The sequence below is a fragment of the Ciconia boyciana genome, chromosome 9, assembly GCF_034638445.1.
Source record: "Ciconia boyciana chromosome 9, ASM3463844v1, whole genome shotgun sequence".
Taxonomy (NCBI): Eukaryota; Metazoa; Chordata; class Aves; order Ciconiiformes; family Ciconiidae; genus Ciconia; species Ciconia boyciana.
Genome location: NC_132942.1, coordinates 35,717,360 through 35,730,223, shown reverse-complemented (window position 1 = coordinate 35,730,223; position 12,864 = coordinate 35,717,360). Strand labels below are relative to the sequence as shown.

At 42.4% G+C, this 12,864-nt stretch overlaps 1 protein-coding gene across 4 annotated transcripts in view; it reads left to right on the top strand.

Annotated features, from left to right (window-relative positions):
- Nucleotides 1–11,925, top strand: part of WTIP (WT1 interacting protein) — an 86,175-nt gene extending 74,250 nt beyond the window's left edge. For all 4 annotated transcript variants that reach the window (XM_072873826.1, XM_072873825.1, XM_072873827.1 and 1 more), the window contains 5 exons: nucleotides 2,317–2,379; nucleotides 4,840–4,970; nucleotides 6,056–6,107; nucleotides 7,973–8,041; nucleotides 10,807–11,925. In XM_072873826.1, coding sequence (XP_072729927.1) covers nucleotides 2,317–2,379; nucleotides 4,840–4,970; nucleotides 6,056–6,107; nucleotides 7,973–8,041; nucleotides 10,807–10,959 — 468 coding nt within the window. In that variant the 3' untranslated portion in view covers nucleotides 10,960–11,925. The remainder of the gene's footprint in view (nucleotides 1–2,316; nucleotides 2,380–4,839; nucleotides 4,971–6,055; nucleotides 6,108–7,972; nucleotides 8,042–10,806) is intronic.
- Nucleotides 11,926–12,864: the final 939 nt, after the last annotated feature.

Genomic DNA, 12,864 nt, shown 5'->3' with positions numbered 1-12,864 from the left:
GATTTAAAGCACAAGCAGAGCTGAATCCAAAACCCTGATCTCACTGAATCAGGTCTCCAGTTTGTCTGGGATAGATACTGTGATCAGAAAAAGAGAAGAGTGTAGCGGTAAAGGCCCTGAGCCCATTAAATATTTTATCACTGCTGTTAGCCTTACTGCCATTTTGCAAAGTCTTCTTAATTGGGTAATCCAGTTCTGGATGTGTTTGACAAATAACAATTCTCTTGTTAAAAACAAATAATGGTTTTAATTTAATAGAGTTAGTCATATAAAGAGTGATTTTTGTGTCAGCAAAACCTTTTTTTTTTTCCTGACAAACAGTGTAATTTATGACAATCTAGTTAGCAAGAAATGACGTTAATCTGACCACTATGCTATTCTGTTCCTGGGGAATAATGTTTCTCCTTAATCAATAGCTGGGTCAATGCTCCTTTGCATTCCTTATCAAATGACAGCCAGATGGTACTGGTAAATTCATTCCAGCAGGATTTTAGAATTAGCTGGGTTTGTACTATTGTTAATCCTCTGCTGTCTGTGCCACTAGGACCTACCCACCTGTTTCCAGTAACCCTCGAGTTCGAAACCTTAGGAAATAGCCATCTAGCCAGATGGTTACTCAGATACAGTGCAGCCAAGAAGCATCCCAAGCAGTGAGGCCTTTTTTCTGCATCAGTAAGAAGAAGAAAAAAGCAAAAAAAAAAAAAAGTATCTTGCAGAAATAGCCAGCTAGGACTGCCCGCCTCTGTATTTGTTCCTCAACACCCTGGTCTCTTTTGATAAAGTTTCCAAATTTCTTAAGATTGCATGAGCGGTGTTCCTTTGTGTGTAGAAAATTTTGGAGCTGTGACAGCCACCGTACTGTCATTTACTGACTTTCTGGGCCCATCAAAGTGTCTGCGAGACCTTTTCCTTCATAATCACTTTGTTGCATAGCAACGATAATTTTGTCTCTAACCTGTTGGTCTGAAATAACATGTAATCCCCTCACACCAATAAAAAGGAAAACATATGGCAGCTCTAGGCTGAGAACCACTGGCTTTTGAAGTGAGGGGACAGTTAATCCTGACTAAATCAAGGGGGGAATGGAGCAAGCCGTAAGCTCTGTTGGGCTGAGGCTCTGAGGATGCATTAGATGCCTGAGCCAATTAACCTGTGCTCTGGGAGAAGAGTCCAGTTTACACTCATCCTCCCCATTCCCTGTCTTTTATCTTGTGCAACTAAAGTACATTTCAGGTGAGCTTTGCTACAACCTTAATTGCTGAAATAAGCATCACTGTGCAATACCATACAAATAACTGGGCACCCCTTCCCTCTGGCAGGAAGGAGTGCACATGCAGCACTTCACTTATATGGGACTGCAGTGGGTGAGGGTAGAGTTCAGCCACTGCAAATACCAGTTTCAAAATTACATGGCTAGAGTTCTTCAGGCACATGCCTCTTGCCTGTAGGGTAGTTGTTTGGTAGGTCAGTCATCTGGCCTGATAACCCTGGTATTTTTTGTATACCTCTAAACACAGGGCTAAAGACAGACTTTGGCATCTGAAATAGGATCTGCTTTGGAGACGCAAATACAAAGTTAAGGTCAAAAACACTCACGCAGGGAACACAGAGCTTTGGTCCCAAGTGGGCAAAGTGTCTCCCTGCTGCCATGCCCCCGGCACTGAACCCGAGAGGGCTCTGTCGCCAGGCCTGCCCAGCCTTCCCGTTTCCCACTGCAGGCTGGAGCATGGGCTGGCAGGATTTGTATCATCTTTCTGAGGTCCCTTACTGTTGCCCACATTGTGCAGGGAGCCCACGCTCTTACAACTGGACTTTTAGATTCTTCCCTGGATATAAAGCTTGATATCCACGAGACAGCTAAACCCTCCTTGGGCCTGTCTTCATTTTTCTAGCCTGCATATAGCACTGAGTGAAATGTAGGTCCAAAATCTAAGGTCAGTGAGCATCTGGTCACTAATTTGAGCAGGAGTCAGGAGGCGAGTCCTATGTTATTTACTTTGCCAACAACAACCACCAAAAGAGTGAATTCCAGCACACCAAATGCAAACTGGCCAAATAGGCTTCAAAAATAAAAATAATATTGTTACATTGGAAATCTCAATGGAAATCTTGCAGTGCATCAGAAAGCCAAGCTGGTATCTGAGCGTGCTGCAGGAGCAGAGCGAAGGCTTCTGAGTCACTGTCTCCCAAACCTATTGTATAGTTTGCTATCATGTACAGCACAGGCTGGAAAATAGCACAGTGTTCACTTCAAAGGTATTTCTGCAGCTAGAGGAGCGGCTACTAATAATCCTTTCTTTTCTATCATTTGAACAGTATTCAGGTTTTCAGCAAACAGCGGACAAGTGCTTTGTTTGTGGACACCTCATAATGGAAATGGTAAGACACCTAAATTCCTAACGGCGGGGTAGCTTGCTTTTCATGTACTTTGGGTAGTGCACTGTGACACATTGCGCTTTTTCCCTAGTCAGACTATCATTGTGTCTTTGCTGCTGTCAAGGTAATTTTTGAAACTGAGGCAGTAAATAAACAAAAATATCTTCATGCTCTATTAAGTACAGTAAGTGGGGCTTCTTTTCTACCTGAGAGCATGAGAGGCTGTTGTTCTGCCACATGCCAGTTTAAAAAAAAATATATATATAAAAATAGAATTTTAATACTATAGGGGGGAAATACAGCACAGCTTTGTATGAGACCATGGTAAAGGAAAACAGAGGCTGTGCTCTGTAAGACAGTAGAATAGCAAGAGCTTTGTCAAGTAGATGGACAGAGATGGGCTAGAGAGGAGAGGGACATTATCAATAGTCCTGAGGTCGCCTGCTCTGTGACTTGCTTTATTTATCTTCTGCCACTTGCTCCATGTCAGTTAAAATGCATTATTGCCAGTGGGATTTGTAGGGAGCCAGTGGTCAGACTTACTTTTATAATAAAAAAAAAAATCAAAGGGCTATGGGTTGGGCCAGATGCTGCTGGCATCATTTCAGTGGGTGAAAGTAGGAAGAATTTAGTCTGTTCTTCCTAAGCAGAAATTCCCAAACAAAATGAAGTAGCTTGCACATTGAAGAAGTGCAGATCATGTACTATATTTATTTTCCTCTTGCTTTAAAATGTATATGAACCTCAGTATGCCTAATAGAAGTAGCTATTGCGTTGCAAAGACGGAGGTTCAGTAGGAGCTGGAACGGAGACTTCGCTAATGAGGATTCTGGCTCATATCCTGGCACCACTGGTTGGACAAGGTTATTGTTCATTTTAGCCCAAGAGCAAATTTCTAGAGTTGTGTCATGCTGGGATGGGGAGGGGTATCCTGACTTGCGTGCTTTGAGCTGGCCCTTAATTGCAGAATCCCAGGCAAGAGTCCATAATATCTTGTTGGTGGAGCTCAGTAGCTGGAAGCTTGGCAGGTGCTTGTCTGCCTTTCTCCCATCATCAAATATGCTCTGACAAAAGGAAACAGCTCTGGGAGCTCCAGGAATTAAGCAGTCTTATTTGGCTAATTCCTTCGTGTTCCTCCCTGGGAGCGCACATACAACAAACGTGCCTGCATAGTAGTGGTGCCCGCGTACAGCTAAGGAGTGGAGAGCTGCAGCCCCGCAGGCCTGGGCGCAGCTGAAGCTGTTCACGGCTGAAAGCGCAGTTGCTCTGTGCGAAGGGGTGGCTGCACAGCCACGCCAGGCTAACAGCGTGTGTTACGGAGCTGCCTAGATAGCAACACACGCGCAGAGACGAGTTGTTTCTGGCTAGGAGCGGACTTGCAAACCAAATGGAGTCTGATGCCACTCACTGAATGGAGAGCTATAGGGCTTCATTAGAGGGGAAAAAAAGGTTAAAATAAATCGATTTTGTTCATTTTTCTGATGTGCTGCTTCTTATTTCCTGTTGATTTGATCTTTATTCATAGAATCATCTACAGGGCCATGAGAGCTTGGCCTGTGGAGATTTTTCATCTCCAGCTTTATAGCACCTCCAAGCTGAGCACTGCAGCTAGCTGATACTTTTTGAAATTACCTTCCAAAGGTATTTCTTACACCTGAAATGTATGCAACTGGTGCTAAAACCTGTTGAGAGCTGCCTGAAGATGATACTGTGTCTCACTCTTCCCAGAGGCTTGTTCATGGGCTTCGTGCCTCCTCCTTGATGTCCCAGTGCCACACTGAGCATTGCATACAAGGACGCCAGGAGGGAGGGGATCTGTTCTGTAGTAGTGTGGCTGAGACTGCATCAGGCCTTTCCCTGAAACCTTTAAAATGCAATAGACAAGGTCAGCATAGGAAAAGCCTGGGCAGATGGATGGATCCCTATCCAAACTCATGGATACAGATGGAATTTTAACAGAAACCGACGGGCCTCTATGAGTGATAACCAGTCAGTAACTGTGGTGGATTAGGATCCTTAATCAATAAAGGGACACCTATTTATTTTCTTGTTTTGTTATTTTACTTTTTGAGAAATGACTGGTTTGGATTCTGTCTGTCACGGCCTGTTAAGTTTTGTGAATTAACTCTGTATCCCAGTAACTTGTATTTGGCTGCAACAGATTTTCCAAGAAGTGGTCTCTGAAGCCGTTTTCAATTTCTGTTGGCAATGTTGGCCCTGCAGAGCTAAGACTGATGGGCGTTAGCCTGATTTTCACAGTTCTTTTTATTGGGAGCCTACTGAAACCCACTGAAATAAGCAAGTTGATTGTTTTAAAAGGCCCCTTGCTGACAGATCTGCAGAGTGGTAATTTCATCCTGAAGTGCTTTTCTCACTGTCATTATTAAGAATCAGACACAGCAGTATATGGGGGGGAATCTCATGTAATCACGCATCCACTTATCTTGCTGTTTGCCTCTTAAGATCTTACAGGCCCTTGGGAAGTCATACCATCCTGGCTGCTTCCGCTGCGTGGTGTGTAACGAGTGTTTGGATGGAGTCCCCTTCACTGTAGATGTGGAGAACAATATTTACTGTGTCAAAGACTACCATACGTAAGTACGCAACTCCATTGCATGCTTGGAAAAATTACAGTAGTTAAATTATTGGTATAGTTATAAGCCTTGTAGTAGATAAAAAGGGTCATTCCTATTTGTTCAGATGTCCCTCAAGTGCTGCTCTCACATGTTGCATTTGTAAAGTATTTTAAAGTTATATTAAAGGTCACTTCATGGGCCCAGTGTGGCCAGGTCAGGTTGAAAATCAACATCAGAGGATGTACTTCTCTCGTGGCTGTTTCGTTACTTCTTTCGGAACTTTCAATACTAATTAGATCAGGCTAATTCTGCAAGTGATGGTAGGTTCCGCTGGCTGTTTCTGAGTCGGGGCTCTGGTAGTGCATGGCACTGGCGAGTGTAAGTTAGGTTAACCTAGACTGGACAGTAGACATGTAATTAGCAGCTGGTGTTAGAATGACTTGAGCCTCTCCTGACAAAAAGTTTTGTGGTTTCAGTGATTGCCTTTGGACTCCTTTCTGCTCCTGCTCGAAGGCAACAGGAATGCTCTTAGCTCCAGTCAACCAGTAGCTCAGCTTATGCAGCAAGAGTAAATCACTCTGCGCTCAACCTTATTGGTACCAAGTTGACTGTGTTACAAGGATAGAGTGAATGTTGTCTCAGTGATTGTTGTACAATGCAGCTGTGGATAATAAGACCAGTTGATGCATTTGGTTTAAGTAGATCCTAGCCATGATCGGCCCCTCTCCTATTTAGCACGGTTATGTCTTCTGACATCAGATGGTGTCAGTCCCCAAGTCAGGAGCTGCTTTGCAGTCAAAGCAGCGAGTCTCTGGAAGAATTTGAATGGTGTTATGAGTAAAGGAAGGTAAGAGAAAGGGCATATGTGGGAAGAGGGCTGGATTCACTATGCCTAGAGGTCAGGAAGACCTGAGCAATAAAGCTGGGGTAGATCAGCCTCTTCCAAATCTCCTTTTCCCTAAGTATGATCAAACATTTAAGGTGTTTCAAATCCTGTGTATCTAGATTTTGCTAAAAACAAGGCATGGTTAGAATAGCTCTCTTGGTTCTACTTTTTGAAGAAGCTTTAAATGTGATTTGAACACTTTCTTCTTGCACCCTAGGGTTTTTGCACCAAAATGCGCTTCCTGTAACCAGCCGATCCTACCAGCACAGGTACATGTTAACATGCACTGACTCTTTAGAGAAAACAGCTGTTGGCATATGAACACTTTGTAAAAACACATTAGGTGTTTTTCCTCCCTCTTCCAGAATCTATACTATGTCAGATGATACTAAATTAAATACAGTTCAGCAGTAATGTCACTCCCAAACATTCCCAGAGGTTGTAATAGTCATACTACTTATGCAGCATAGTACTTTGTATCTTTAGGGTGCTTTCCAGGTCTTAATTATGCTGTTATAAATCTCATTTAATTGAAAGCCCTGACTGGGGCTCCAAGAACAACCCAAGAAGTAAAGCCCTGTTTATTTTTAGAATCTCCTATTAGCTCAAGTAGCAATTTTCCTTGTCTGCTACGTTTGCATTTCTGATGTGGATCTGTTAAGATGCCCAAACTTGAAAAGACATCTGAGGGTTACCCTGACCCTGTGAAAAGGCCACACAGTCTGTTGGCCTGGGGTGGCAATGTAATGCAAGTGCTTAAAGGGGTGGAAAAGGCAGCAGAAAAGTTGGCTAAAAGGGAAGCCAGGTGAATGACCTGCTTGCAACCTCAGCCTATCCTGACATTGTAGTTAGCACGCTAAGACTTGTGCATTAAGACATCCCTTTTCTGCCTGTCCGCAGTGGTGCTCCCACTCTGGTGGGCACCGGACCCTCTGAGTTCCCATTGCTGCGGTTACTGACCAGCTCATTTGTAAGCAAGGGCCTCAGAGCCTCCCTCCTTTTCCTCCTCATGTTTATATAGAGCCAGAGCTTGCATCCTATAAGCTGATGTGCCCTAGTAAAGCCTGTGGCTAGAGCCTCTCAGCATGCCCACCTCCATCACTCTGCGTGTTACTCTCTATTTATCATTATTATTTCTGTTAAATGGACAGGTCTCACATAATTAAAAACCTTATAAAAGCTGAGCCAGAACTACTTGTTCTCATGATGGGATGTGAGGAGAAAACCCCTATATAAATTTAACTGGATTTGTGTCTTATAAAATGACTTTTTTTTTTAAAAAAAGCAGTCCTGATGACTCATCTAATGGCTCACAGGATACGCTCCACGTTCTTTCCCATGGAGGTTTCTTAGGTTAGTTCAGGTCTAGCACTGCAGGTACTAGCTTGCCCACAGCTTCTCTCAGACATAGTCTACGTCATATCTGATGCTCTAACCACACCTGGAACTGGAAACAATGCAAGGCAACAAATTTAATGAGCTCTGTCTTCAGAGGCTTCAGAGTGGATCAGGGAAGGAGTCTGTGAGGTTACAAGAAGGGTATGGGCTGCTCTGCAGGGCCTGGGGCTCAGCCAGGAATTACACAACTCCATTGCATCCACCCTCACACTGAGGTTTTTGCCTGTGCACATAATTACCTACCGGACTGGTATGTAAATCCCTATGGGGTACATACAGCGACATGTGCGTGTGCAAAATAGCTGTGCAGCAGATGGTTTGAGGGGAATACAAGTCCTGGAAAACTCGGGGCAGGATGTCTACAAGGAAAAGTTACCCAATCAGCAGGTCATAGTTTTTGGCTGGTAATTCGTTCAGATCCTGGGTGCCCTTGGAAAATAACTTGATTTCAAGACTAATTTGTCCCTTGAGGATGAAGTTTTGGCTACACTCTCCAAATGACCTCTACAGCTTAGATATGTCAGACACCCACGCTGCTGCTAAACAGCAAAAACAGCGGTGCAGTGCTGTGCACCAGGGGACAAGACCCTCAGCGGTCACAGAGCCTCTGCTCTGCAGAGGAAGAGGGAATCCCCCAGGGAAACAGCTCTCCAAAGCAGTAGGTTGGGCACTGAAAGAAGATTGAGAAAACACCACCTACAAGCCCACTCTTACCTTCTCTCTGCTTCCCCAACAGGGCTCCGAGGAGACCATTCGGGTGGTGTCAATGGATAAAGACTACCATGTGGAGTGCTATCACTGCGAGGTAAGCATCAGGCGCCTCTGCCGGCCTGCCCCACGGCAAGGCTTTGCAGACAACTATCAGCCTCTTGGTAGGTGCCTGACTCGCACCCCAGGGTGCACTTGCTGGCCCTTGGATGCCTGGGCAGGTTGGGCCCTGCCCCACATGGCTCCTGGAGGGGAGGCAAAGCGATGAGTGCTAGCTGGGCTGCAAGTGGTGCTGTCATCTCTAGTACCAAAGTAGTTTTTTTTTCCCGTTATATTAACTTAAAAAGCTGGGTTTGGTCATTTGGGTTGAATTTTCTCAATACTTCCAGATGGGGAGAGAACAAAGTGTAGGTGCCTGTTCTCTTTTTCCTGATCTCTGGATACAGCTTGTGTGGCTCTGATCTGAGGAGACTTGAATTCACCTTGCTTATGCAGGGAAGGACCCTCGCTCTTGCACTGGAAGGCTTTTCTAGGGGATCAGTGGTTTTTCCATGCTGAATGAGTATTGATTCTTCACTAGAAAAGAGACAGGGATACCACTGACTTTCTGTAACTTTTTTGGGCGTAGTTTCTTTTTGTGGAGAACTTTTAAATGTTTATTGGGGCAGATCAACTTGTGGGATTAGTGCTCTTGCTTCGGAGAGGAGAGATGAGTTCAGTCCTAGCTCTGCATCCGGGAACACGAGGAGGGAAACAAACTCTTTAATTTGGGATCAACCCAAAAAGTCCCTTTTGCTGATATAATATGCAAATATCCACACAGATCCTAACTGTGCTACCTAACTGTCTTGGCACCAGAGGCAAAAATGCAGCAATACTATCTTCTATGCGCTTTTGCACAAAAAGGTTTTACAAAGAGAATTCTGACTGAGGGAGAAAATAACAAAATTCAGGGCATCTTGAAATGTACATGAACCTAAATGTAAGGAAGACCCCCTCCACTCAGCTATCTCCTTCCATCAGAGATACCTGATACTCCATCCTTTTCTATTAATTTTTAAAGATAAATTGGCACAGGAAATCGCAGCATTTTGGAGAGCTGTACTTCCCTCCTCCTTCTTCCCCCATCTATTGCTTTGTGCAGGCTTCACCTAAGATGACAGCTCCCTCCCCTGCTCTCTCAGGCTATTGACTTTATATTAGAATGTCCCAATGGGGGTTTATTTTCAGTTCTGTTTCATTATTCATTTCCCCATTCTTGTTCCAGTTTGAGGCAAATCAAGCTGCCTCCACATCTGCCCAGAATGGCAGAGTGCATTTGTGTACAGAAATCAGGGGGTTAGCCATGTGTTAACAGGGGTAGGTTACTGCCTAATGGTCTCAAATCAGGTTCTCAAACTGTACACCCTGGGTCACTGCTGTCTCCAAATATGGCTAGAAAAGTTACTGCCAGTATTTTGAGGTATTCACATAGAGACTTTTGCAAAGGCTATGATGACTTACACAGCCACTTCTGAAATGCTGTTAGTGCCATCATCACCTGGTGGCCATGCAAAGTCAGTAGTCAGTTTGGAAACTTTGCTGCTTCTCTGTATCATCTCTTTCTTGTGCAACCACTTAACTTCTGCTCAAGTTCAAGCCAATTTACAGATCAATAGACCCCATTCTAAAACTGAAAGCCACTGAGAAGGTAGGCTTTTTCATTGCAGAAGAGGAAAACAATTTTGGAGAGGGAAAAAGGTATGAATACTTGGCACATCTATAGGGTATCTGAAATTGTTAAATTCTAATGAGGAATTTTAAATCTTACCTGAAGGACTATGAAGTTATTATATAACATACAGTAACACACGGAAAAGTACCTTGGCAGCAACATTGATTAAAGCCTCCCTAAACTAACACTCCAGTTTTAAAGCTTACTTTAAAACCCATTTTTCATTCTTATTTCAGCATTGTAACTTGAGCTATGAAAGCTGAAAAAAACGTACTTTGTGTCTAATTAAAAACTTTGCATCAGTTTTCAATACTAAAATGACCTATATGCCCACCTTGTTCAATTTTTTTTTTCCTTTCTGTTAAGTGTGGAGATACATACTCAGAATCTCTGGTCTGTCAGGTCTGGTCACAGGAACAAGTTTTAAGTATTTAACATACCTGAAACATCAAATCCAAGACAAAACTGCCATGACTTTTAAATGTTCTCAAAATTATAATGATGACAACTGAGAACCAGGATTGTTTCTGTTGCAGCATACATAACAGTCAGCAGGCTCATCGTTTGTTATTTTTCTTTTTATCTCTGTTCCTCCACTGTTGTTCACCCATGTTGTCCCTGTCCCAGAGGTAGTAACATATTTCCACTAAAGATGAACCATTGGCCTTGAAGTCTTTAATTTTTTTAAATTCCAAATTGAAGAAAGTGCAGCCCTACTTCAGAAGTAAAACATGTCTCATCTCCCCCTCCTCCCATTCTCTACTTACGCTCCCCCATTTCTTGCTCACTGCCTTGTTGCAGAATTAGCTCCTTCTCTGTTCTAAGTTCTTCCAGGTTGTATGTGTAAGGGTCAGTCCTTGGCCTGTTTTTGTCTGATTTGCATCAACATTTATTAGATGAAGAAGACACCACGATGGGAAACAATGGGGGGAAAAAATGCTGGGTACTACTATAGACTATCCTGTTTGATTTCAGTTATGTCATTTTGCTTAATATGAGATAGTCAGGGTCCACCTACCAAAAACTCTTGAGGTTGCTGGCTTTGGAGGCATGGGAGGGAGTTCTTGGGGTTATGCAGGATGGATCAACATTGTTGTGAGATGACCTACCCAAATCACTCACTAATCCGGGATGTATGTTTCTTCTAGGATTGTGGCTTGCAGCTCAATGATGAGGAAGGCCATCGTTGTTACCCATTAGAGGGCCACTTGCTCTGCCACGGCTGTCATATCAGGCGCCTTAATATTAAACTGCCGTCACATCCACCTCCAAGCTATCCAATGCATGTTACAGAACTCTGAAAGACGTTTCCATTTCCAATAAGCCATTTGAAAGAGGAGACAAAAATCTAAAAAATGACTTTCCTGTTCCTTTAAAGATGAGATTCCAGTAATAACCATCTAAACCAGCTATTTATTTTTTAAATCAGAGGTGAGGGGTCCTTTTCTGATCTTGTACATATGCATTCTTTTATCTAGACATTTTCACTGAGACACTGTCTACTTGAACAAATAATTCACCACTAAACTGTAAATGGCAGCATTTCTAAAAACAATGGTACAAAGGGCTGCTCTGCACTCCCTACTCACTTTCCTTCCATGGAGATTTTGCCCAAGTAAGGAGTGTAGAATTACTTTCCAAAAGTTAGCACCTTATCATATTGCAGCAAGCATGATAAGATAAATGCTAGCATTTTAGCTAGTTTTGTTGAATTCTGGTCTTAGAGAATACAGTCTGACATTTTTTTAAAACTTAGACTCCCAGAAGTAGTGAATAGGAAGCAAACAAGTGTTTCTAGCAATGCCAGCTTTCAGCGTGCATTAAATAATGGCACTCTGTGAAGAAGCGTCAGGCCAGCTTTCCATCTGACAAGGTTCCACAGTCATCCAAAGACTATTTAGCTTGTTAAAGAAATATGGCAAGCATCTCATATAAAAACCATATTGCAGAGGAATATATCCAAAAGATTGGCACATGCAGGGTCATAACAGTTGAAGAAAGTTACAGACCTCTGTAATGGCTTGCCATGTACAAATGTAGCCATGGTTTCAAAATGCATTCATAGCAACTTGATTTGGCGCTTACTAAAGAATTCATCTTTTAAACCTGTTTTTTTTGTTTAATAGGGTTAGCAGCCCCTTTCTATGCAAAGGTACACTTGTCTTTATACTACTTGTTTTATACAAGACTTCATTTGTTACCAACTGCTTTATGATTGTATGTTGAGAAGTTATTAAAAAAAGAGCGGGACGGTGGTTTTTGTATTATCTTTTCAGCTTTGTGTTCTTTTCTAGATGTACTTTTTAACTGATTACAGTGATTGTCTTCATTGGGAAACAAAGTACAGTTTAGCAGAAATAATAATTTAGAGAGTCAGACCATTGAAACATTGGTATTTTATAACAAGTATTAGATGTACATAGAATGTACACACTTTCATATTTTGCATAAGCTTTTACAGTAACCTCAGAGCTCTGGGGAAATATATGTCTTCCATATAGGAAGTTAGATGAATCTTTTTTATGGTTTGTTTTCTACCATGTGTTGATGATTTACATGCAAATCACACATCTGTATGTTTAAAAAATTCCTTGCATTCTCATGAGAATTGATCCAGCCTTCCTGAATCTATATTTTAAATAAATCCATCATTGCTGTCTTTAACTGTATCCAAACTTACAATAAAATAAAATTCTGCTCCAGAGGAAGTGGAGATACCAGACCAGATTCTCCGCATGTGTAAATTGGGATGTTTCCATGCCAGTTTTCAACATGTCGAGAATCTGACCGATCCATTCGGAAATGATCCCATGTTAAATTCAGCATGCAGACTGATGAAATGACTTGACTTATTTGGCAACACCATTGCAGTTTAGTTTCTTATGCTCCATTGATTTTTTGAAAGCCATTTGTGGTGCTCTTGAAGAGTACAAAGAACATCCAATGGACACTAATTCCTAAGTGGAATAATTAACTCCCTTAACAGAACTTTTTGATAGTCTGGAATTTCCTTATGGGGGAAGAAGGGGGGGCAGGAAAAATTCCTGAGAGCTATTTTTTTTTCTGTTAGTAAGGAACAAAGGGTATGTTTCCTGAACTTTTGCCAAACTTCCATTGGCCTAGATTAACCTGTCCTACTGACTGCTCCTTGGCAAGTCCCATGCTCCTTTAAAAAGTCATTTTCTAATTAATCTATATCAGTTTAT